The following is a 21,241-nucleotide window of genomic DNA, read 5'->3' on the forward strand; positions in this document are numbered from 1 at the left end:
GTTTCCTTAGGGAGGCACAGAATTCCGCAGCGAGAAGAAGAGGAGAGTCTGAGACAAAGTTCTGCTCTAAGTTTCTAGTGGGCGGCAGGACGGATCACGCTTCTGCAGCTGACTCGCCCTCCGCTCGCCCACCCATTGCCAGCTTCCTCCGAACTCTCCTCTCCTTCAACTCAACATGTTCACATCATGTCAATCAAACATTGGCTACAAAGACCAGGAAACTGGATCTCAGAAAAGATGAGGGAAGAGGGAAGGAAAGCGAGAGTGTGTAAGATGCGTACCCCTGCCCCCGTGTGCCCTGCTGTAAGGAAACTAGGGGAATCCACCTTCATGGGTCAGACCTCACTGGTGACCGACCGGGAAGGAATAAGGACATCTGGGGTGGTGGGGAAGAGACACAGCTGAGGGTCAGGTGACCTCTGCATGCACAGCTCTGTGATTCTGGAAGAAAAAGAGAGAGGCAGAGAGAGACAGAAGGGGAGGGTAGAATTAGGTCCGATTTCAAAAGGAGGAACAAGTCGTGCAGAGCAAAGCTCATTTTTTGTCTGTCATTCTGCGCAGTTATACCCTTCTATTCCCATTGAAGTCAAGAGGCATAGAAGGGAGTAACGCTGTTTCGGATTGCACTGTCCAATCTGGATCTCCCTGGTGAAGTACACAGGCCGAATCTGGGGCCTTTGCCCCGTGTCCAGTGTCACAGGGCCAAGCTACACGTGACGAATGACACTTGCCTGGCAAGTGAACAGACGCACGTGTATTCCTCCCTGTTCACTTGCCATTCACTTGCGCTCCACTTGATGATCGGGTGGAGTGCAAGTGAACAGCGAAGAATACACGTGAGTCTGTTCACTTGCCAGGCAAGTGTCATTTGTCACGTGTAGCTTGGCCCTCAGTCGCACTTGAGTTGCAGGTTCCCTTAAGTTCCTGTGTGCAGTCGTAATTTGGATCACGAGTATGCCTCCCCTTGCCCTATTTTCCCATCCTAACAAAAGGCCTGGGGGAGGGGTGCTATTTGGCCCACTGAGGAAACTCACAAGTGCACACGAGTTTCACAACCAGCTCCAGGTTGTGAAATTCCTAGAGATTTGGGGGGTGGAGCCTGGGGAGGAAAGGATTTGGGGAGGGGAAGGACCTCATCTGGGTGTAAGACCACAGAGTTCGCCCTCCAAAACAGCCATTTTTCTCCAGGGGAACTGATCCCTATGGCCTGGAGATCGGTTGCAGTTCCGGGAGATCTCCTGCCACCACTTGGAGGTTGGCAACCATAACACGAGTGGGTCTTGCCAATGGGTCAGATAGCATATGCCTGGGAACATTGCACATAGGGGAAACAGTGTGGGCGGGGGAGTTGAAACCCCTTCTGCACACATGCTATAGGGAAGATCTGAATCGAATCCCAGAGAACCTGCAAGTCACAGAGTCTCTCTACACGAGACATCTGACACGTGAAGAACTTGTGTCAGGAGATGCAATGTTAGCCGGGAAGGGTAGTTTAAAAAGACAGAGCTGGTGGCAGGGCAAAGGCTTTGCTATACACTGGGGCTGTGTGAAAAGGCTGTGAAATGCCAGAAGGGAAACTTCAGCCCATTAGAACCTCTCCAAGTCCAAGCCCAGCTCTGGAAGGCAACTCTGGCCCATTTCCATTCCTCGCTGCCCTCTGGTTGCCATCCCACACAGTTTTAGACTAGAGAGGTGAAATTGACAGAGCCTCTAGGGAGGTGAAGATGAAATGAACAAACCCTCTGAGGAGCGATCTGCGCCGGCTCTGTTTTGTTAAATTACACTTCCCAGCTAACATTGTGTCTTCCTACACTTGATGAACACATGCTGAGGCGTCTCGTGTAGAGGGACTCACAGAACACAGGTTCTGTGATGCATAACAACACTCCAGAGGTCAGTCCAGCCTTGAAGTGAATCACAATAGAGCGAAAGATACATGAAGAAGAGGTCTGACTGGAGTCAACAGAGGAGGGATTTAATAGCTGGACATCTACTGCACAGGTTTAAAAGAGGAAGTTTCAAGTCTTCTTGGCTGTAATGAATTTTTTTTAAAAAAATGTTTCTGTTTAAGAGCTGTACAACATCAGAAAGTTGGGGTGAAAGGAGGGAGTTGCCCGCCCTTTCTTTAGGAAGCTTTCATCCAACTCTCCAGCAGTAGGCCACAACAGAAATTCATATTATGGAGTTAAGAGCACCAGAAAACAGAATGGCACAGCACAAGAATTCACCAATGGCTCATTGTAAGCAAAGTTACATCCTTCTAAGTCCAATGAAACCTATGGGCTTAGAAGGGAATAGCATTGATTTAGGACTGCACTGTCAGTATGCAAACAAATTATCGTGCCCGTTTTCTGAGCTGATATAATTTATTCTAATCCCAGAATTTTTCTAGCAGAACTTGGAAGATTCCCCACAAAACTGTATGTATGGAGGCATGCACACAACCCCACTGGCTGATTTTCTTGGAAGAATATGCCTATAGGGGTCTTGGAAGAATATGCCTATAGGGGTCTTGGAAGAATATGCCTATAGGGGTCTTGTTCAAGGACAAGATCAGCAGCAGATGTCTCCAGAGAACATTCTGCCCCTCTCTGCAGCCTGTCCTCCTCCCCTGCTGGGAAAGCAAACTGGGGCCCATGTCCAAGGGGCAACACGAACTGCATCAGACAAGCGGCTACGGTGACCTCCTGCAGCACCCTTTCCGGCTCCCTTTCCATGGACCTTCTTCTCTTGCTTTTCCGCAGAATCATGCTTAGGTAAAGAGGACCAGATGGCTTCCTGTATCCTTGACGGTGCCAGGTAAAGAATGACGCAGCAAGTAGGTTATAAGGCTCAACCCTGGGGTCCCCAACTTAGCATCCACCATATTCTTTCCTGGCACCCATCAAGTATTTTTAGAAAAACCCTGTAGGGCTTCTGATTGGCCACTGGAAATCTGATTGGCTGTGCCTACCTTTAAAAATACTGCTTTGGCAGCAACCGCCACCATAGCGCAAGAATCTTCAACGCATGACTCAAAGTAAGTTGTGTGCCAGAAATATTTTTAAATTATACATTGGTTTTAAAAGGCATGCTGTTAAGCAGACCTTCTGCCTGAATTGTTGATGTTACTTTGAGAATTATGCATAACCTCATTCCCTGACATTTTGTGGTTGGCTCCAACTCGTGCAGCAGCCAGTTCGCTGGTGCGCCCACCACCCTGTGTTAGAAGTCCAAAGATTCCCCACAAGTTCAAACCCATGTAAGGAGAACAGCTGAGCAGGGGTGGGGAAGCAGGCTGACAGCAGAGCAGGTACCCAAGGCAAACATGATTTTAGAGAGAAGCTACCCATAAAACCCACCCACACGTACATTTATTTATTTCCTTAATCCCAACATTGCCAGGCCTTCTGTTACACATGGAAGGGGTCAAAAGAAGAACCTTGCTCAAAAAGAAACATTCCCCTATTCTCTGGAAAAAGACTCTCTGGGGTTGAGATAAATTGGACACCAGACCCTAGGCAGATTCATACAGGCCTCTACTCTGTTTTGCGTCCTCTTTACAGAAAGTCAAATTATTCATGCTTTGAAATTCAGAGGGAAACTCTGTCTGATTGCGAGGCAGACTTGACTCGAAGACACCCTTGCCAATGGTTAGAACCAGGTGTGCAAAAAAAAGTCATTAGACATAAATCTGCAAAGTAAACCAAACACAGCTAAGGGGGCTTGATTTTTTTTGCTCTGACCGAAGAATCTGTATAGCAATCGATTAAGTCCTTCTGTTTCTTAGACGAGTAAGATTCGGGGGCCCTAGCACATTAAAAAACAACTGGATTTCCAGGGGATGCGCTTTCCAGACCCTAGGTCTAGAGAGCTCAAGCCCTGGAAATCTAGTTGGATCTCTGAGGTGCTACTGGAATTGAATCTTACTCTTCTACTACAGACCAACCTGAAACTGATTCTTAGATATTCACCTTCCTAAAGATCTTTCTGTCAGCAGGAATGCCAAGACCCACCAAGGACCTCCCAGAAAGGATGTCACCCCCACCCCCATCCAGATCCAACCCAACATCTTATGAAAATGGAGCCGGTGCCTTGCCTGGCTCCATGGACTCAGGGTGACCAAGATCTGTGCATCCTCTCTAGTCCTCCTGCTCTCACCTCTGAAAACCAGCAAGTAGCCTCGAGAGTTCCCTGCTCTCACAAAGGCACATTCACTCTGCTCACAAGTGAGCCAAAAAAAGCGAGACACCTGACGCGTGGAGGACATGCGTCATTTTCCACGGGAAGTGTAGGGAGAACGAACCTCTGCCAGGGAGAAGAGGGATTCTCTCCCTCTTCTCCCAGGCAGAGGTTCTTTCTCACTATACTTCCCGTGGAACCTTGTGGGAAACCGACGCGTGTCCTCCACGCGTCAGGCGTCTCGTCTGTTTTGGCCGGCCAGCCCTCTGCAAGGCAGGCCCACAGCACAAGCAACCTGGCTGGTTGTGTAGGGCACCTGCCCTGAGCTCGAGAGTTATTGTTGGCAGACCAGTCGTCTACCCATGCCAGCTGGCTTCCATTACTGCCTTTGAAGTAATTATCTAGAGAAAAACTATCTGCTGGCTCTCAACTGTAGAACAGTCTAGGCAAGCTCTCCCTGCGGACTTTGAAACAAGCCTGTTTCTCTGATGTGATGCTCAAGCCATTCGAGGAGCCCCACTTTCCAATGTTCAACCATTCCCGCAACCCTCTTCTCACACTCCCCCCTGCAGCCCCACTCCCAGGCTGTCTCCCTCCCCCCTAAAGAACGGCTGCGGAGATTGTGTGGCAAAGGACTGAGAGTCTGACCCAAAGGCAGCCACCCGCTCCAGGAAGAGGCACTTACTCGTAGGGGTGGGCCAGTGCTGCACCGCTGGGCACTCCCAGGTGGAGAGATCGTGCCAGCTGCCTTTCCAGATCTCTTGAGAGTAGCGTAGAAAACTCCTGTTCTTCTGGGTGGTCCCTCACCTGCTATGTCCCCCCACCCCAAGGAAAGCAGCACCAGGGCAGGAGAAGGGGCGGACATGGATGGGCAGGAGAGAAATGACACACATTGAAACGGTTAGCCACTTGCTCATTGCGCACTGCTGGAATGGGAGTGGAGTCATGGAAGAGGGGAATCGAGGACTTGTGCGGGGTGTGGGGAGTGGAGAAGAGGGAAGGGGAGGCGGGGGCTCATGGCAAGAAATCTGAGGAGGCCACGAATACAACAGCAGCTTCCTGTTGTGTTGGGAAAGGCCATCCAATCTCTGTGTGAGGGTGGAAAAACACGTTACTAAGTAGTGAGAGTGCAGGACTGTATGTGTAGTCTTCAATTCACGTGCAGGTTGTTCTTACTCGGTGCACATGAATGCCGATTACACGGAAGGTCCCTTTGTGTGACTGCATCTACAAGTGAGTCTGGAGGGCAAAGCACCAATTCAGCTCTATTTTCGCTGTAAGTACTGTAGGCTCCTTTGACTTGCCAATTTCATTTCTTTACGGTGTGAGAAAGTTTCGAGATCTGCATTTTGATGAATGGATGTGGGGGAAACTGGGATATTTTCAGCAGTTGAGGAGGAACTGGTATCGAATGCATGAATGTATTCATGTGGAGCAAACTGAAATGTGACTGTGTGAGTGCATGGAAAGTTGGAGAGCGGCACGTGAAACGAGGTTCACTTGAGCATCCCTAGGTACTTTGTAACATGTATTTCCACCCTCAGTGGGAGAGAGAAAGAGAACTTCTTGGCGCTTTTAGCACCATCATTCCACCAAGGGGTAATTTATCCCACTCCACTCCAACCTATCCAGATTGGCCCGAGATGAGCCAGAACAGAGGGTGAGAGCTGGAGGTCCCTGAGGGGGCAGAGGTTCCTCCTGGCCTGGTGAGGTACATGAGTGCAGAAGGAAAGGCACAGAGGGAAGGAGCCCTGAGAAAAAACCAGGATAGGGCCAAAGAGATCAGGGGGCAGGGGAGAGATGACCAAAGATCTGTGACTCCCTGACAGATGCAAGCCCTAAGTGGGGAGTCTCAGGGACACGGGTTCTGGTCACGATCCGGGAGGCGGTGAGAGTTTGGGCCTGAAGAGCTGGGGTGAGTCTACAGCCCGATAAGATCTGGCCAAACGTTGCTTCCACTCTTTCCTCTGCTTCAGCACCACAAAAGCCCCCCTTGCCTTCCCATCTCTGCAACTTATCTTGCCTTCTTCTAGCTAGCCTTCCCTTAAGCTCAAATCTATTCAGAATCTTTTCTTCCAGCGAATGGGAGCATTTCACATTCTTTCCACTAACGGCTGTGCTCGGCCAGACTTTAAAAGCTCTCTGCCTTTGAGCTGTTAGCAAATGGAAGAGGCCCTTTTAAAGAACTTAGAGCCAAGCTACAAGTGATGAATGACATTTGAATGGCAAGTGAACAGACTCACGAGTATTCCTCCCTGTTCACTTGCACTCCACTTGCTCACTATGTGATTCCTTTAATCCTCAAGACTAGTTGTCGCCGATGGACCTCTCCTCCGTCAATCTGTCTCATGACCATTCCTATCTCCACTAGCAGTAAGTCCCACAGTTTAATTATTTTTCTAGTAAAGAAGTGTTTCCTTTTGCCTTGCCTGAAACTATTTGCCAGCAATTTCCCTAAGTTCTAGTATTTTGGAAGAGGGAGAAAAAATTCTCTGTCCACTCTTTCCACCACATGCATAATTTCATAAATCTCTGTGATGCCCCTATGATGCCCCTCAGTTGTTGTTTTTCTAAAGACCCAAACTCTTCAGCCTTTCCTTAGAGGAAAGCTGCTCCAACTTGATTGCCCTATTCCAGCTTGTCAGTGTCCTTTTTGAGATACGGCAATCTGACGAAGAGAGCTGTGGTTCTCGAAAGCTTATGCTACAATAAAGTTGGTTAGTCTTAAAGGTGCTACTGGATTCTTTAGGTAAAGGTAGTCCCCCTGCGCAAGCACCGAGTCATTGCTGACCCATGGAGGTATGTCGCATCACGACGTTTTCTGGGCAGGCTTTTGTTACGGGGTGGTTTGCCATTGCCTTCCCCAGTCATCTACACTTTACCCCCAGGAAACTGGGTACCCATTTTACCGACCTCGGAAGGATGGAAGGCTGAATCAACCTTGAGCCAGCTATCTGAACCTGGCTTCCGCCGGGATCGAACTCAGGTCGTGAGCAGAGCTTGGGCGGCAGTACTGGAGCTTACCACTCTGCACCACGGGGCTCTTTACTATTTAGCAATTAAGTTGTCGCTTTGACTCTCAAAAGCTCATACCTTGGAAATCCAGTTGGTCTTTAAGGTGCTACTGGACTCAAATCTTGCTCTTCTACTGCACACCAACACATCTACCCAGCCGAAGCAATTAATTTTTACAAGCTATACTATTTCATTTTTTAAAAAAAAGTTTATTTGCATGACAATTTTTTAAGGAAGAAAGTGAGACGGAACTATTTCAGGTATCAGCGAGGAGTGCACTCCCAGCATGTGGAGAAGGAGAAGCCAGGACTCGGGAGACAAAGCAAGAAATCTTAAGGTCGAGAAAGCAAAGAGCATCCAGTGAGGTGCAAAGAGAGAGGGAGAGATCGGACTGCCAGAGCCACCTGCATATTTCAAAGCAAGGAGATAAAGGCTGTTTCCACACACGTTGGATAATCCACTTTCAATACTCTTTAGTGAACATTTGAAACGGATTTTCCATGTGTGGAACAAAAAATCCACTTCCAAAGGACTGCGAAAGTGCATTGAAAGTGCATTATCCAGCGTGTGTGGAAACGGCCAAAGGGAATCCAAAAGGAGAACAGAGAGCCAGCCCGGGAAAGAGGCATGCCCTGATCAAAGCACTCTTGGGCAGACAACAGGATTTCAGCAAGAACCTAAATATTTAAGGCATGGGAGAGACTGGCAGAAAACATAACGCAACAAAGAACTATCAAAACTTGAGCCAGTTTTACCAATAGAAACAGAAAGAGATGGATTCTGAAAAAATATAAAACAAGTGAAACCTATAAAACAAATGAAAAAATAAACAAAATGGCACTACCTAGAGGAAAAATAACAATTCTCCCCTCCCCTCTCCTCCAGCTATATACCTGGACAGAGCAATGGAAGCAGCAAACCAAAGAGCAGCTGCCAAGGCACAAGGGCAAAAAATGGAGGGCATAAAGGCAGCGGTATACAGATCCAAAGGGTGCAAATGTGTGCCAAGAAGCACTCTGCATATGTCCCAGTGAATGTCTGCTGGCAGTCGACATTCACGCATGCATTTCAGCAACCTCAGACACACACCACTGTGTGTCACCGCAGTGAGATTTAGAATTCATTTAAACAATGGGAAAATCTCTCTTTGCTTTCAGACGTCCGCTGTAATGTATACATAGCAAAACACAGAAAGCCAAGCTTGGTGTGCAGTTGAGCACCAAGGAGGTTTGGAGTCCAGTGGCACTTTAGATACCAATAAGATTTTCAGGGTGTAAGCTTTTGAGAGTCAAAGCTCCCTTCTTTAGAAACAAGATACAAGTATCTTTTGCGTCTGAAAAAGGGAGCTTCAACTCTCAAGAGCTTATACCCTGACCATCTAAGGTGTCACTGGACTCAAATCTTGCCGTTCTACTGCAGACCAAAACAGCTCCCCGTCTAAAACTCAGGAGCTGCAGTCAAATAATAATTTCTCTAAATCCAACTTAAAAAGTACTGACTTTCAGACATAATTAGGGTCAGGCGCTGGCACTAGATTGTTGCTGTGTCAGGCCCAAGCTACACATGACGAATGACACTTGAACGGCAAGTGTATTTCTCCCTGTTCACTTGCCCTCCACTGAATCCACTTGCCGTTCAAGTGTCATTCGTCATGTGTAGCTTGGCCCTCAGTTTAACAGGCAATGGTACTTTTTTTTTAAACGGGGAGGCAAAGCGCCATTCCCCTGCCTTTCTGTGTGCATTTACTTCCTCCTCTACCTTTCTACCTGCTCTCTGGTGCCGTCAAGCATCCCCCTGTACTTACTCTGCCAGTGAGAAAGTTAATCACCTATCCAGTGGACACTCCTGAGCATATGAACTTGGGCAGGGAGGATGCCGAGATGCATGCTGGGTGCAGTCCTTGAGAATTTCATCCCAGGTGGGGGGGAAACAAAACTCCAGCTGGGAATGTGTTTCCTGTTCAAAATAAGGGTGACACGTGGAACGATGAAAATTAAGACAACGAATGCCAGTATCAAACTAAATATAAATGAAGGAGAGTAAATGTTTGCTTGGAAGTTTACTTGGAAGTTTACCTTGGAAGAGCTAAGGAACTGGGTAACGTATGAGATGCAATCCAGGGCCAAGCCACACATGACAAATGGCACTTGAACAGCAAGTGTATTTCTCCCTGTTCACTTGCCCTCCACTCAATCCACTTGCCGTTCAAGTGTCATTCGTCATGTGTAGCTTGGCCCCCAGATTCAACAGGGGTCAACTGAGGGCCAACCCACGCAGTGAACGTGGTTGAGATTTGCTTTGGGGTTCTCCTCTTGTCTGGCCCAGTTCCCACCCCTCCTTTGTTCTTCACTCGGCGCCTTCTGCCAAGCTTCTCCACATGCTTAGAACAGCCTCCGTTTCTCTTAACAAATAACCCCTCTTTCTCCCTTAAATTCCCTCTTCCAACCTAACTGAAGAAGTGAGCTGTGACTCCTGAAAGCTCATACCCTGCCACAAATTTTGTTAGTCTTACAGGTGATACTGGACTCTTGCTCTTTTCTTCCAACCTAGTTCTTCCATCAAAATGTCTCCTGGACCCCCATCGTCTCTCTTCTTGCTGCCATTGTCAATGACTTGATTATCTCCCCCTCGCCTGCCCTTCTCGCTTCCCCTTGGTCACTTCCTAACCTCTTCTTCAGAGGGAAGTGGAATGGTACGGCATAGCCCAGATCTCAGAAGCTAAAGCTGGGTCAGTACTTGGATGGGCAACTAGTAAGGAAGACTCTACAGAGGAAGGCGATGGCAGTCCCCCTCTGCTGCTCACTTGCCTTGAAAACCCCTTGCCGGGGTTGCCATAAGTCGGTTGCGACTTGAAGGCACACATGCATGCGCACACACACACCACACATATCACCTCTTCCTCTAACTTTTGCCATGTTCCCCGCACCTCGACTGTTTGTCCTGTAAGTAGCAGCAGCTATTCAGTTGGTTCTTTGCTCCCCACAATTCCTGGAAGAATTTCTTCACATCCTTTCCCCACATCTGAGCAACACAGCAGGGACTTTCTCTGTTGAGGCCTGGTCCTGTAGTCCTACCTGGTTGATTCACCTGCCCCCAATTTATTACCTGCTTGCACTGTTTCTCTGTCTTCACCTCCTGTGTTCCCTTAATCATGTGTTTGGATTTAGCCTCAACTTGGGTACTAGATGCTATTTTTTCATCATGCTTTGATTTCACACAGCCACACTTCCTCCCAGAGGCCCCCCCCCCATCCCACCACTTCTGCTGGTGCCCCAGAGGCCAAAAGCACCACTGAGTTCATTTCCAAACCCTGTCTGGAGAACAGACGGGCTCAGCTTCTCCACCCTGGAGAACGCGAGTCCACCAGCCCTACTGCCGTGCCCCATGTTGTTCTAGGGAGATGAACCAAGGGCCCTAGCTCTGAAAGCACACCCCGGCAATGGCTGCGTGGGCACGCGCACGTGTGGCAGAGAGGTCTCCGATCTTTGTGAGACAGGGGGACATGCAGGGGTGCCTCTAGGGGGAGCCTTACCTGAGCCATGCTCAGTTTTTCCAGGGAACTGTCAACGCAGGGCAAGTCCACCACAGGGACGCTGGCCAGGCTCTCAGGGGAGAGAAGCGGCTGGGAGGAAGGCGGAGTGCTCTGGAAATAGTTGACCACACAACTCACCTGTGGGGGAAAAGAGAGAAACAGCGTGATGTGTCCCTCCCTCTCGCTGCCTCCCCGCTGCAGACCTTTGCAGCTGCCTAGACTCCATGCTGCCTGCCCCCCATTCCTGCTTAGCTGTTGACCTTCTGCTCTCTTTAGCCTCGGGACGTGGTGGGTTCCTCCTCAGAGGCAGTCTTCAAGGAGCAACTGGACAAATACTTGTCAGGGATGCTTTAGGCTGTCCCTGCATTGAGCAGGAAGTTGGACTGGATGGTCTGTAAGGCCCCTTCCAACTCTATGATTCTATCTATGGTTCATCCCTCCCATTCCTCACTTCAGATTTTTCTTTTGGCAAGACTGTGGGGAAGGGACTCAATTCTACATCCGTTTCAATACTCAAGGCCAAATTATGACACGGGTGACCCATAAGCAGTCTCCGCACTCTTTTGAGGGCAACCTTGGGGAGGGAGAGCCTTTGCCCTTTTCTTGTGGGCTGTTCCCCGCCCCCACCCCATCAAAATCTTCCTTCTGCTTGCTCCAGGAACTTTATCACCCAAGATCCTTGGATCTTTTCTCCTGTGGGGGAAAAAGCAGCTTGGGGAAAGCAGTTTGGATCGGAAAAACAGACCACAGGAAAGGGGTAAATTATTAGGGGTGCCAACCTCCAGGTGAGGCATGGAGATCTGGAATTACAGAGATTAGTTTCGTTGGAGAAAATGTCTGCTTTGGAGGGTGGGCTCTATGGCTTTACACCCTGCGTATGTCCCTCCCCAAACCCTATTTTCCCCAAATCTCCAGGAATTTCCAATCTGGAATTGGCAACTCTGTGATGTACCCACTCCCACTGAGGGCTCCTTTGATCAGATTTGTACCTCCCCTGCCCAATAGCTGCGTTTCACCATGAGTCAGGCCTCGGGAAGCTGTGGATAAAAGATTTGCCAAGTTGTTTGCCAGCAGTGCAACATTGAGGCTGTCTCCGAACAAAAGCCGTGCCAATACGAGGAGACAAGCTCCACCGGAGACTAAACAGTACAACTCAATAGTTTCTTTTAAATTTCTAAAGTGCAAGTACTATCCATGCATACTACAAATTCAGTGCAAATAACAAAGTATATGTAACAACCATTGCATCCATTCCTCAAACATACATCCTCAGAATACAATATAAATCATTAAAAATTTGAAAGAAACTATTGTGCTGTTTATTCTCTGGTGGAGCTTTTCTCTTTGTATTGGCACAGCAGTGCAACAATAGCAATCTACGTCTCACACTTCTTCCCTGGGGCAACCTCTGCCCACATACTCCCATTGCTATTTCTACATCCAGTGTTTGTTACAGCCAAGTTGAGTCATGTAACGGCACCGTCTTCAAGCACTTAAACACCAAACTTCAAGGACGATCAGTTAACTCTAATACACTTTGAATGCAGCAGCCACAGAGATATGAAGGCCTGGGAAAGAGGTCCCAGTAACTGCTCTCCACTCACCAGATTAAGTAAAGGCTGGTTTCCATAAAAGAATTTGAGCCGAGTCCTCCCAAAAAGTGTTTCCTCTCATGCCCCACATGGCACAATTCCCAGTGCTGAACACCTTATCATTCCCTCAACATTCCCTCAACTTATCATTCCTCAACTTAACATTCCCTCAACTTATCATTCCCTCAATTTATCATTCCTCAACTTAACATCCCCTCAACTTATCATTCCTCAACATTCCCTCAACTTATCATTCCTCAACTTAACATTCCCTCATCTTGCATAGAAAGACGGTTTACATCTCAAGGGGCTGAGCCCTCTTGCCCATGCAGTCAAGCACTACTCTTGCATGCCCTCGGTACTTACCAGGAAGACAGCAATGGCCCCACCTGTGAGGAAGCCCGCCAGCACATCAGACCAGTGGTTCCGGTACTCAGCCACACGAACCACCCCCACAAGGAAAGCAGGGCACAAAAGGGCCAGACATATGGAGGGCTTGGCCAAGCGGGAGCCCTTCAGCTGCAGGACGAGCGTCACGTACATCTGCCAGGGGAGGAAGAAGAGAAGAGGAACAGCCCAAATTATTTCTCAAATTGGTAACAGGAATCAGTGCCTGTTGCTAACCATCCATGAATGGCACACCGATTCTTTCCATTCCTGCCACCTCTTCTGATCCCTCGAAAGATCATTCCTGGGGGATCGAGGAATGGCCAGGTGAGTTAGCGGGCTGGAGCGAGAAGGGATGAGGGTGTGAAATCAACCTCCTTCCTCAGTGAAGCTGCGCTTGCCAAAAATGGAGGAACCATTTCCCTGCCCCCCCCCCGGGTTTCCTCACTCCAGCCCTCCCCTTCGCCCAACCAATGCAGCTATTCCTCAGTCCTGCGACCCTGTAAATGATATTCAGAGGTGGGGGTTAGCTGCAGGGACAGAGGAATGCAGTGAAACTCTGCACTCTGTGTACAGACTGGTAGGATCTACACCAGTTTCCCCACCTTCACTGATGGGTGTTAGAAATATTCAACAGGACAGGAACTGCCAAGAAATGTGCTCCCCTCAGAGCGGTTTACAAAGTGTGTTATTATTATCCCCACAACAATCACCCTGTGAGGTGGGGCTGAGAGAGCTGTGATTGACCCAAGGTCACTCAGATGGCTTCAAGCGGAGGAATGGGGAATCAAACCTGGCTCTCCAGATTACAGTCCTGCTGCTCTTAACTGGCTTTCATATAATAGGGACCCCATTCCCCTTGTGTGTGTGTGTGTGGGTGATCCCGTTTTCACCCTCCACCCCCTGCGTCCACTTACCTGGCTGGCGGGGGAAGAAGGCATGGGAACGAACCTCTCAGGCGCGATCCCAGGGTGGGGCAACCATGTTACTGACATCATCGCGCTGCCCTGGGAACTCTCCTGTGCTTTTGCTGCAGGGACGATTTGGGCCCCAAACGGACCGAATTGGGTCTGTCTGAGGTCCAAATGGGCCCTCTGTGAAGCACAGGAGCACTCCTGCATCTGCACAGTGGCATCACCAGAAATAATGTCATAGTGCAGCCGTGGGCCTAAGAAGGAGGTAAGAGCCAGGTCTCCCCCCCCCCCCCCCCGCTCCTGGTAGGAGGGTGAGACAGAGCTGTAGTGTGGGGGGGCCAGGGAGCAGCCACCCTGGGTGCAAAATTTTAAGGGGACGCCACGTCTACAGCCCCTCTCCGGGAGCACTTCTGGCCCACCTCCCCGCCCCTTCACCGCAGCTGCCTGCACCACTGCTGCCAGCTCAGCGCCCAGCGAGCCAGGTGCCCTGGTGGTGTGGTAGGCGGCACAGCAGGTGGCCTGCCTCCTTGCTCATCTCCCTGCCCCTCCCTGCTCCTGCAGTTCAGGCCGCTTGCCTCCCCTGCCCCTTACCTCTTCTCCGCAGCTGCCCACGCCGCTGCCATCAGCTCAGCGCCCAGCGGTGGCATGGGCATCTGCGACAAACTGGTAAAGAGAGGTGGGGCGAGCTGCTCGAACTGCGGGAGTGCTCGGGGGGGGTGTACACCACCTCCTGTCCCGGGCGCCCCTAACCAATGCTACATCACTCGTAAGGGGACAGGCAACCCTACCATATAATCCAGTCCCTTGGGCTCCCTGCTCGCCCCACCACCCATCTTCCTGCCCCTTCCCTTCACCCCCGCCCCTCCATACCAACGTGTAGGTTGCTGAGTAGGCACTAAGTGCGGCATCCTTGGAGGGGAAGGCCTTGCGGGCAGCAGCAACCAAGGCAGGACTCCCAGTGCAGGCAGCCTTGTCTGTGATGTACAGGGTCCCTGGTGGGGGCTGGCAACCCAGGGCAGTGTAGTTGGGGCGACACACAGAGAGGAAATGCGGCGTCTGATTGCCGGTCACCGCCTGGCCCGCGTTGGCGAAGATGGTGGTGGTGAAGAGTCCGAAGGAATAGATGCCTGCGAAAGGAAGGAAGGAGGAGCAAGAGGCAATGCCGGCCGGCGAGGGCGAAGGCGGGCTGCAGTTCAGAGCAGAGGCGGAGAGCGCCAGACATCAGGTTCAGCCTCTACTTACCTAAGAAGCGGATGATGCGGCGTAGAAGGGGGTTGAAATAACAGCACTCGCCCGAGACAATTGTCTTCTCCTGGTGTGTTTCTGGCTGGAGGAAGCAGGCAGCCAGTTCTCCCACAAGAATCTGGGCGGGGGGAGAGGGAGGCGGGGTGAGCCTTGCCCAAGTTCTTAGGACCAATGGGGACCCCTCCCATTTTCATGAGCTGTCGGACCCTTCCCTCTGCCCCGTTGCTGTGTGCCACCTCCCTCAGGAAAGCACGCCTGCTCCTCCCCTTCTCTCCAAGGTCAGCGTGCCCCAGGGCGTGCCAGATTGGCTCCTCCCCTTCTCTGCCAGAGCCATGGCGCTCTGGGGAGTGATAGCCAGTCACACTGTTTCAACCTCGCAGGGTTGTTGTCGTGAGGATAAAATGGAGGATGGGGGGACACATGATAATGCAGGTGAAATAGGGCCCCCCCTAGGATGCAAAGTGGGGTAAAAATGTTAAAAAAATATTTCTGGCTATCTGTATTGATTTAAGACCAGACTAAATCAAAGAACAATTCCACTCCTTTCCCAGGAGAGCTTTAGACCTCTTCGGAAACAAGTCGGTGTATGCAAAGGCATAACACTACAATGCATGAAAATGCAAAGACATTCGTCACTTATGGGACAGGAAGCAATTTCCCCCGGGCCAGTTTGGCTACGGGTCCTGCTGGTGTTTTGCCATCTTCTGGGCACAGAGCAGAGGTTACTGGGTGTGTGTGTGAAGGGGGGGGAGAAGAGTTTTGAATTTCCTGTATTGTGCAGAGGGTTGGACTAGATGACCCTGGAGGTACCTTCCAAACCTATGATTTTATGATTCTACGAACACGCCTGTCGCACATCCCCCTCCCCAGCCTTGATCTTGGCAGCCCCAGAGGAAACATGAGGCCTGGAATAACACTCCTAGCAGTCGTGATACTTGACCCCAGGGGGAAGACCACAAAAGGGCTTCCCACAGCTCCTCTCCTCTTCCCCGTTGACCCTGCTGGGCTCTTACCATTGCAGTGGGCACTGCAGTGACGAGAGAGTAGACCAGGACCGGCGGCGCCTTGCTGGCATCCTCTGGGCCAGGATAGGGCTTGGCGTAGGCACTGTCGTAGCAGAAGAAGCCTTGGAGGTGCACTGGGAAAGTGTCCGTGTATTCAAAGTGGTAGGCCAGGACAACGGTGCCTGCCAGGATCACCAGCTAGAAGCAGAAAATGTTACATCAGCCAGGGAGCCACATGATGGACTTAGATCCAGAGGAGTTAGCCGTGTTAGTCTGTAGTGGCAAAATAGAAAAGAGTCCAGTAGCACCTTTAAGACTAACCAACTTTTCTGTAGCATAAGCTTTCGAGAATCACAGTACTCTTCATCAGATGACGAAGAGAGCTGTGGTTCTCGAAAGCTTATGTTACAGTAAAGTTGGTTAGTCTGAAAGGTGCTACCGGACTCTTTTCTATTTTGCATGATGGACTGGACAAGATGCCCCAGGCTATGAAGTCTGGCAGGGCAGCCAGACAAGCTCCCTTATGCACGGCTGAACCAGCGCACCATGGCTGGTAAAAGAAGAACCCCAACCTGTCTCCTCCTCCTTCCCACCTTCGGGGTCCCCGAACCTGCAACGCCCAGTCATTCCTCACGCAAGCAGGTACTTTCTCACAGACACACAAATATATTTATGGAGCTCTCCACTTGACCACCATATTGGGTGAGGCCTCCTTTGTATAAGCCAGGGGCGCATGCTGGCGGTGGCGGCAGCGCAGGGTGGGAGGGCTAGGAGGCTACAGCAGCTGCAGGCCAGGCACAGCAGGTGGCTGGGGCGGTGTGCAGGTGGCTTCCCAGCCCTCCCATTTAGCCACTAGTGCTGCTGCTGGCAGCTCCACGGCACGCACCCCCACCCCCGGCACCCCTTCTGGAGCCTCAGCGCTCGAGGCGGTTGCCAGCCCTGCCTCAATGGACACGCCAGCCCTGTTCCTCCCTGTTCACTTGCGCTCCACTTGCACTCCACTCGAGTGGAGTGCAAGTGGAGCGCAAGTGAACAGGGAGGAATACATGTGAGGGCCAAGCTACAAGTGACGAATGACACTTGAACAGCAAGTGTATTTCTCCCTGTTCACTTGCCCTCCACACAATCCACTTGCAATTCAAGTGTCATTTGTCACTTGTAGCTTGGCCCTGAGCCTGTTCACTTGCCCGGCAAGTGTAACTCATCCCTTCTAGCTTGGCTCTCTGCTGATCTGGGCAGTTGGCTGTTCTCATCTTTAAATTTTTGTGCCCCTAGTCCTATTGCATTAGTAATGGCAGTCAATGTTGTATTGCATCGTTCATTTGCATTATTCACTTTAATTTCTTATATGTTCACATTGTTGCTCTGATTGCCATTCACTTTTGTGTTCCTAACCCTACTGCATTGTTTGTTCTGATTATATTTTTCTTCTCTTTTGGTACTCCACCCGGAGTCCCATTGAGAAAAGCAGGCATTAAATAAGCTAAATAAAATAAAAATGAAATAGAGTATGACCTACAATTCTGGCTTGTGGAGAAGATACAAACTGTTAGAATCTGAAGATGCCAAGAGGAGCGGCAAAAAAATGTCCTGTCCGGTCCCTTTAACAGAGGCTTATAGTGAAATCCACTGAAATCAACGGGCTTAGCCTGGAGTAAATCTGTTTAGGATTTCACTGTTAATGTGTTGAAATAGACAGCTGAGACTTTTAATGGCACGGAGATCAATAACATCCTCTGGAAAATAATGTTCCATCAAGCCTTATTAAAGGGGCAGGGATTTTCTCCAGGCAGTTGGCAACCCTAGCTAAAAAAATTGGATTGATTTGGATCAATGGGACAGCTACTGCTTACGGCAGTTTTGAAATTCTACTTTATTTCCTGGGCACTGCTTTTTAAGGATTTATTGTGCTAGATCTGTGTGCGCATTCTTCGTCAATTTGTTTTATAGTCACTGTATAATAATGGAACACTGATGAAGACGTCAAAAGGTGTTTGATCCTCTGTCTTATTCTAACAAAATTAGTATCTTTTATATATTTTACTGGCTTTGTGAGATTGCTTTTGCAAGGTTTATGTTTTTCTTGCCTTTTAAGAATAGATATACCCTTTACTTACTAGCCTGTTTTGAGGGTGGTGTTGCCCAACCATTTAGAAAAGTTTTTGAAACGTGGTCTGTCTTACTGGTCTTTTGGAAGAAGTGCAACACGGGGAAGTGGAAGGGAAGAACCATCTAGGTTTGCTGTCTAACATCTTCATCCTAATTAGAGTTACCCCCTTCTATGCCCGTTGACTTCAGTGGACTGAAAAGGGTGTTACTCCGCTCAAGATGGCAATCTTATTCCCAGTTTTGAAATGTTTTATTTAGTAGATAAGTTTTATCATTATCAGTGATGTTGGTTTTTGAAAACAGCAGAAGAGGGAGAATATTTTACATACAAGCTGCTAACTTCTGGCCAGATTACTGTGCAAAAGTAATCAGAGGGAGGGAGGGGCTTTCCACCAAAGGAAATCAACAAGGCAGCCCCAACTGCAGGAGAAATGCACAATCAAACACCTACACATATCCTATGGCAGGCGGTCCAGAATCCCTTGCAGTGGTATGGGATGAATCAGGCAGACACTTGAGCAGCAAAACTGCCTTGGGTGTCATGTCTGTGCCCCATCCGTGCCACTATTTGATGCTGACCTGTTATTCTGAACCAGTGTTTCATGCTGTACCTTGATGCCATATTGCCAATGCCATAACTGCTTTGCTTTCACGGGCTTACTAAAGCTGCAGGAGTCTTATCTAACGGCTTTGGGAGCTCTCAGTGCTTCTGACCTTGTACACTGCCCACTCCCATTCAACTTTAATCTCCTGCTTTCTCAGTGTCTACACTTGATAGTTAAAACATATGAGAAGTTCCCAAGATGGGTTCACACCAAAAGTTACGTTTTGCTGATGGGAGGGGGGAAAGGAGCAATTATGTTCTTTAACAGGAATGGTTTTTCCACATGTTGCCATTCCTGTCAACCTGTTTTTACTGCTTAGTTGCTTACCTTGCTTCTGAGTAATCCTATGGACATATCTGCGGGAATGATCTGATTCCTGAATAAAACCTTTTAACCAAGAGCCTGGATTCTTGCTGTGATGGTACAGGGGTCTATCTGCCATAGCCTGTCATCCATAGCCTGACGTTGGGCTTCAAAGGACCGAACAATAATCAGGGTCCGCCACTAACATCCAATTCAAATGTTGTCCTTCCCCTTTGGGGGTCTGAGCTGTCATGAACCTTGGCTGACTTGTTCCCTTCTCAGTGCTGGGGGAACAACCAGGTGGGCTCTGGCCACAGGTGTGGTGACAACGGCTGACTGTGTTCTTACCTCCACCAGCACAAAGCAGGGGACGATGGATCTGCTTCTCTTGAGCTCCTGCTTCCCACCAGCCATGGCAAGAGGGGCTGGATCTCTCTCTGTCTCCAAGGGCAGGAATTCCCTACAAAAAGGAGGCACCAAAGCAAGTATTCCAAGTGCACAAGCAACACCCCATTCACCCAGGACTCTTCTCCACCAACGTTCAGGTACTCATGGACACCACACCCACTCCCTAGCCCTTTCAGTATAGTTTGGCTGGCTCCTACATGGTGTCTATCACAGACTCTTGCTTTTGAACCAATGACAATGGTTCTTAACAGGTGATCTTAACAGGATCTTGACACCTGGGAAACTAATTACAAAGTCCCATTGGGGAAAAAGGGAATATAAATGAAGTAAGTAAATAAATAAATGGTTATGGTGCTTAATATCCATAAGCATTACCAGTCTGAGTCTTGCCCTTTGTCATAGCTTACAGGACTGAGGATTACAAATGGGAGGTAAGCATTTTACCTGTACTGCTTTTACCATCCTTTCATTTACCGACAGTCTGTGTAGCATAGCCTAAATACATATTCAGTCAAAGAGGGCTTGTTTTCTTAATTTATTTCTTAATTTATTTCAAAAAGGATGTGGACAAAATCGAGAGAGTGCAGAGGAGAGCGACGAGGATGATCAGGGGTCTGGAGACTGAGCCCTACGAGGAAAGGCTGAGGGCCTTGGGAATGTTTAGTTTGGAGAAGAGGAGGTTGAGGGGGGACATGATTGTTCTCTATAAATATTTGAAAGGCTGTCATTTGGAGGAGGGCAGGGAGCTGTTCCAGTTGGCAGCAGAGGGTAGGACCCGAAGCAATGGGCTTAAATGACATGCACAAAGGTACCGGCTGGATATTAAGAAGAACTTTTTCACGGTCAGAGGAGTTCAAAAGTGGAATCAGCTGCCTAGGGAGGTGGTGAGCTCCCCTTCACTGACAGTTTTCAAGAAGAGGCTGGATGAATCTTTGTCAGGGATGCTTTAGGCTGATCCTGCACTGGGCAGGGGGTTGGACTAGATTGTCTGTATGGCCCCTTCCAACTCTATGATTCTAAATGACATGGCCAATTATTGCCCAGTCTCTAATTTGTCCCTTGTGGGCAAAGTGTTTGAGAAAGCAGTAGCTGACCAATTCCAAGTCTTCTTGGATAACTCTAGTGCGCTGGACACTTTTCAGTCTGGATTCAGACCCACTTGTGGAACAGAGACGGCTCTAGTAGCTTTAGGAAATGATCTCCATCTGAATATAGACAAAGGCCGTGTTTTGTTATTGCTCCTCCTGGATCTATCTGCAGCTTTTGACACAGCAGACTGTTGAGGTGTATGGAGACAGAAGCAGACATCAGAGTTTGTGCCTTGGATTGGTTTAAATCATTTCTCATGGAACAGACTCAAAGGGCTGCCATAGGAGATCAGTTATCTCCAGAACAGGAATTATCTTGCAAGGTTCCACAGGGCACAGTCCTATCTCCCATGTTATCTAACTTCTATATAAAGTTTTTAGGAGAACTCTTCTGTAGGTCTGGAGAGGGACGCCATCAATATGCGGATGACACCCAACTCTATATCTCACTGTCCAAAACACCACAGGATGAGGTAGAAATCTTGAGTTGCTACTGTGGACAAATGGCTGAAAATTAACAAATTGAAATTGAATCCAGACAACAAGGGAGGCTTGTTGGGAAGGCAGAGATCTTGAAAGACATTGTACTTTCCACTTTCGATGGAGTTCATCTGACCCTCGCAGACTCAGTTAAGAACCTAGGGGTTATACTGGCTCCAGAGCTACTGCTAGAAAAGCAAGTTAAGGCACCTACAAAAACGCTTTTCTACTCACTCTAGCCTGGAAGACGGCTTCCTACCTTGACACACCTGATCTGGCCACTTGGATCCACGCTATGGTAATATCAAGGCTTGACTATTATAAAGTAGGAGACTCCAGTTGGTGCAGAATGCTGCAGCTCGGATGTTATCGAGAGCAAGCAGGCGCATGCATACTGC

General features: G+C 49.1%; 1 protein-coding gene across 1 annotated transcript; it reads right to left on the reverse strand.

The window, feature by feature from the left end:
* Positions 1-335: 335 nt before the first annotated feature.
* PLPPR2 (phospholipid phosphatase related 2) lies at positions 336-19,281 on the reverse strand. The gene is made up of 8 exons (XM_055003719.1): positions 19,216-19,281; positions 15,860-16,048; positions 14,844-14,964; positions 14,472-14,728; positions 12,667-12,843; positions 10,709-10,846; positions 4,847-4,971; positions 336-441 (listed from the first exon to the last, which is right to left on the reverse strand). Exons 1-8 carry the CDS (start codon positions 19,279-19,281, stop codon positions 336-338), a joined length of 1,179 nt encoding a protein of 392 aa, XP_054859694.1.
* Between the last annotated feature and the right edge of the window lie 1,960 nt (positions 19,282-21,241).

This window comes from Eublepharis macularius, chromosome 19, assembly GCF_028583425.1.
Source record: "Eublepharis macularius isolate TG4126 chromosome 19, MPM_Emac_v1.0, whole genome shotgun sequence".
Classification (NCBI taxonomy): Eukaryota; Metazoa; Chordata; class Lepidosauria; order Squamata; family Eublepharidae; genus Eublepharis; species Eublepharis macularius.

What these genes read in the sequence shown, in the direction of transcription:
- PLPPR2 (XM_055003719.1), bottom strand. Translation starts at nt 19,281, where the DNA reads ATGGCTGGTGGGAAGCAGGAGCTCAAGAGAAGCAGATCCATCGTCCCC. An exon ending in CCTGCTTTGTGCTGGTGGAG is followed by an intron (nt 16,049 to 19,215) that starts GTAAGAACACAG and finishes TTCTGCTTCTAG; the next exon opens with CTGGTGATCCTGGCAGGCAC. An exon ending in AAAAACTGAGCATGGCTCAG is followed by an intron (nt 4,972 to 10,708) that starts GTAAGGCTCCCC and finishes GGGGGGACATAG; the next exon opens with CAGGTGAGGGACCACCCAGA.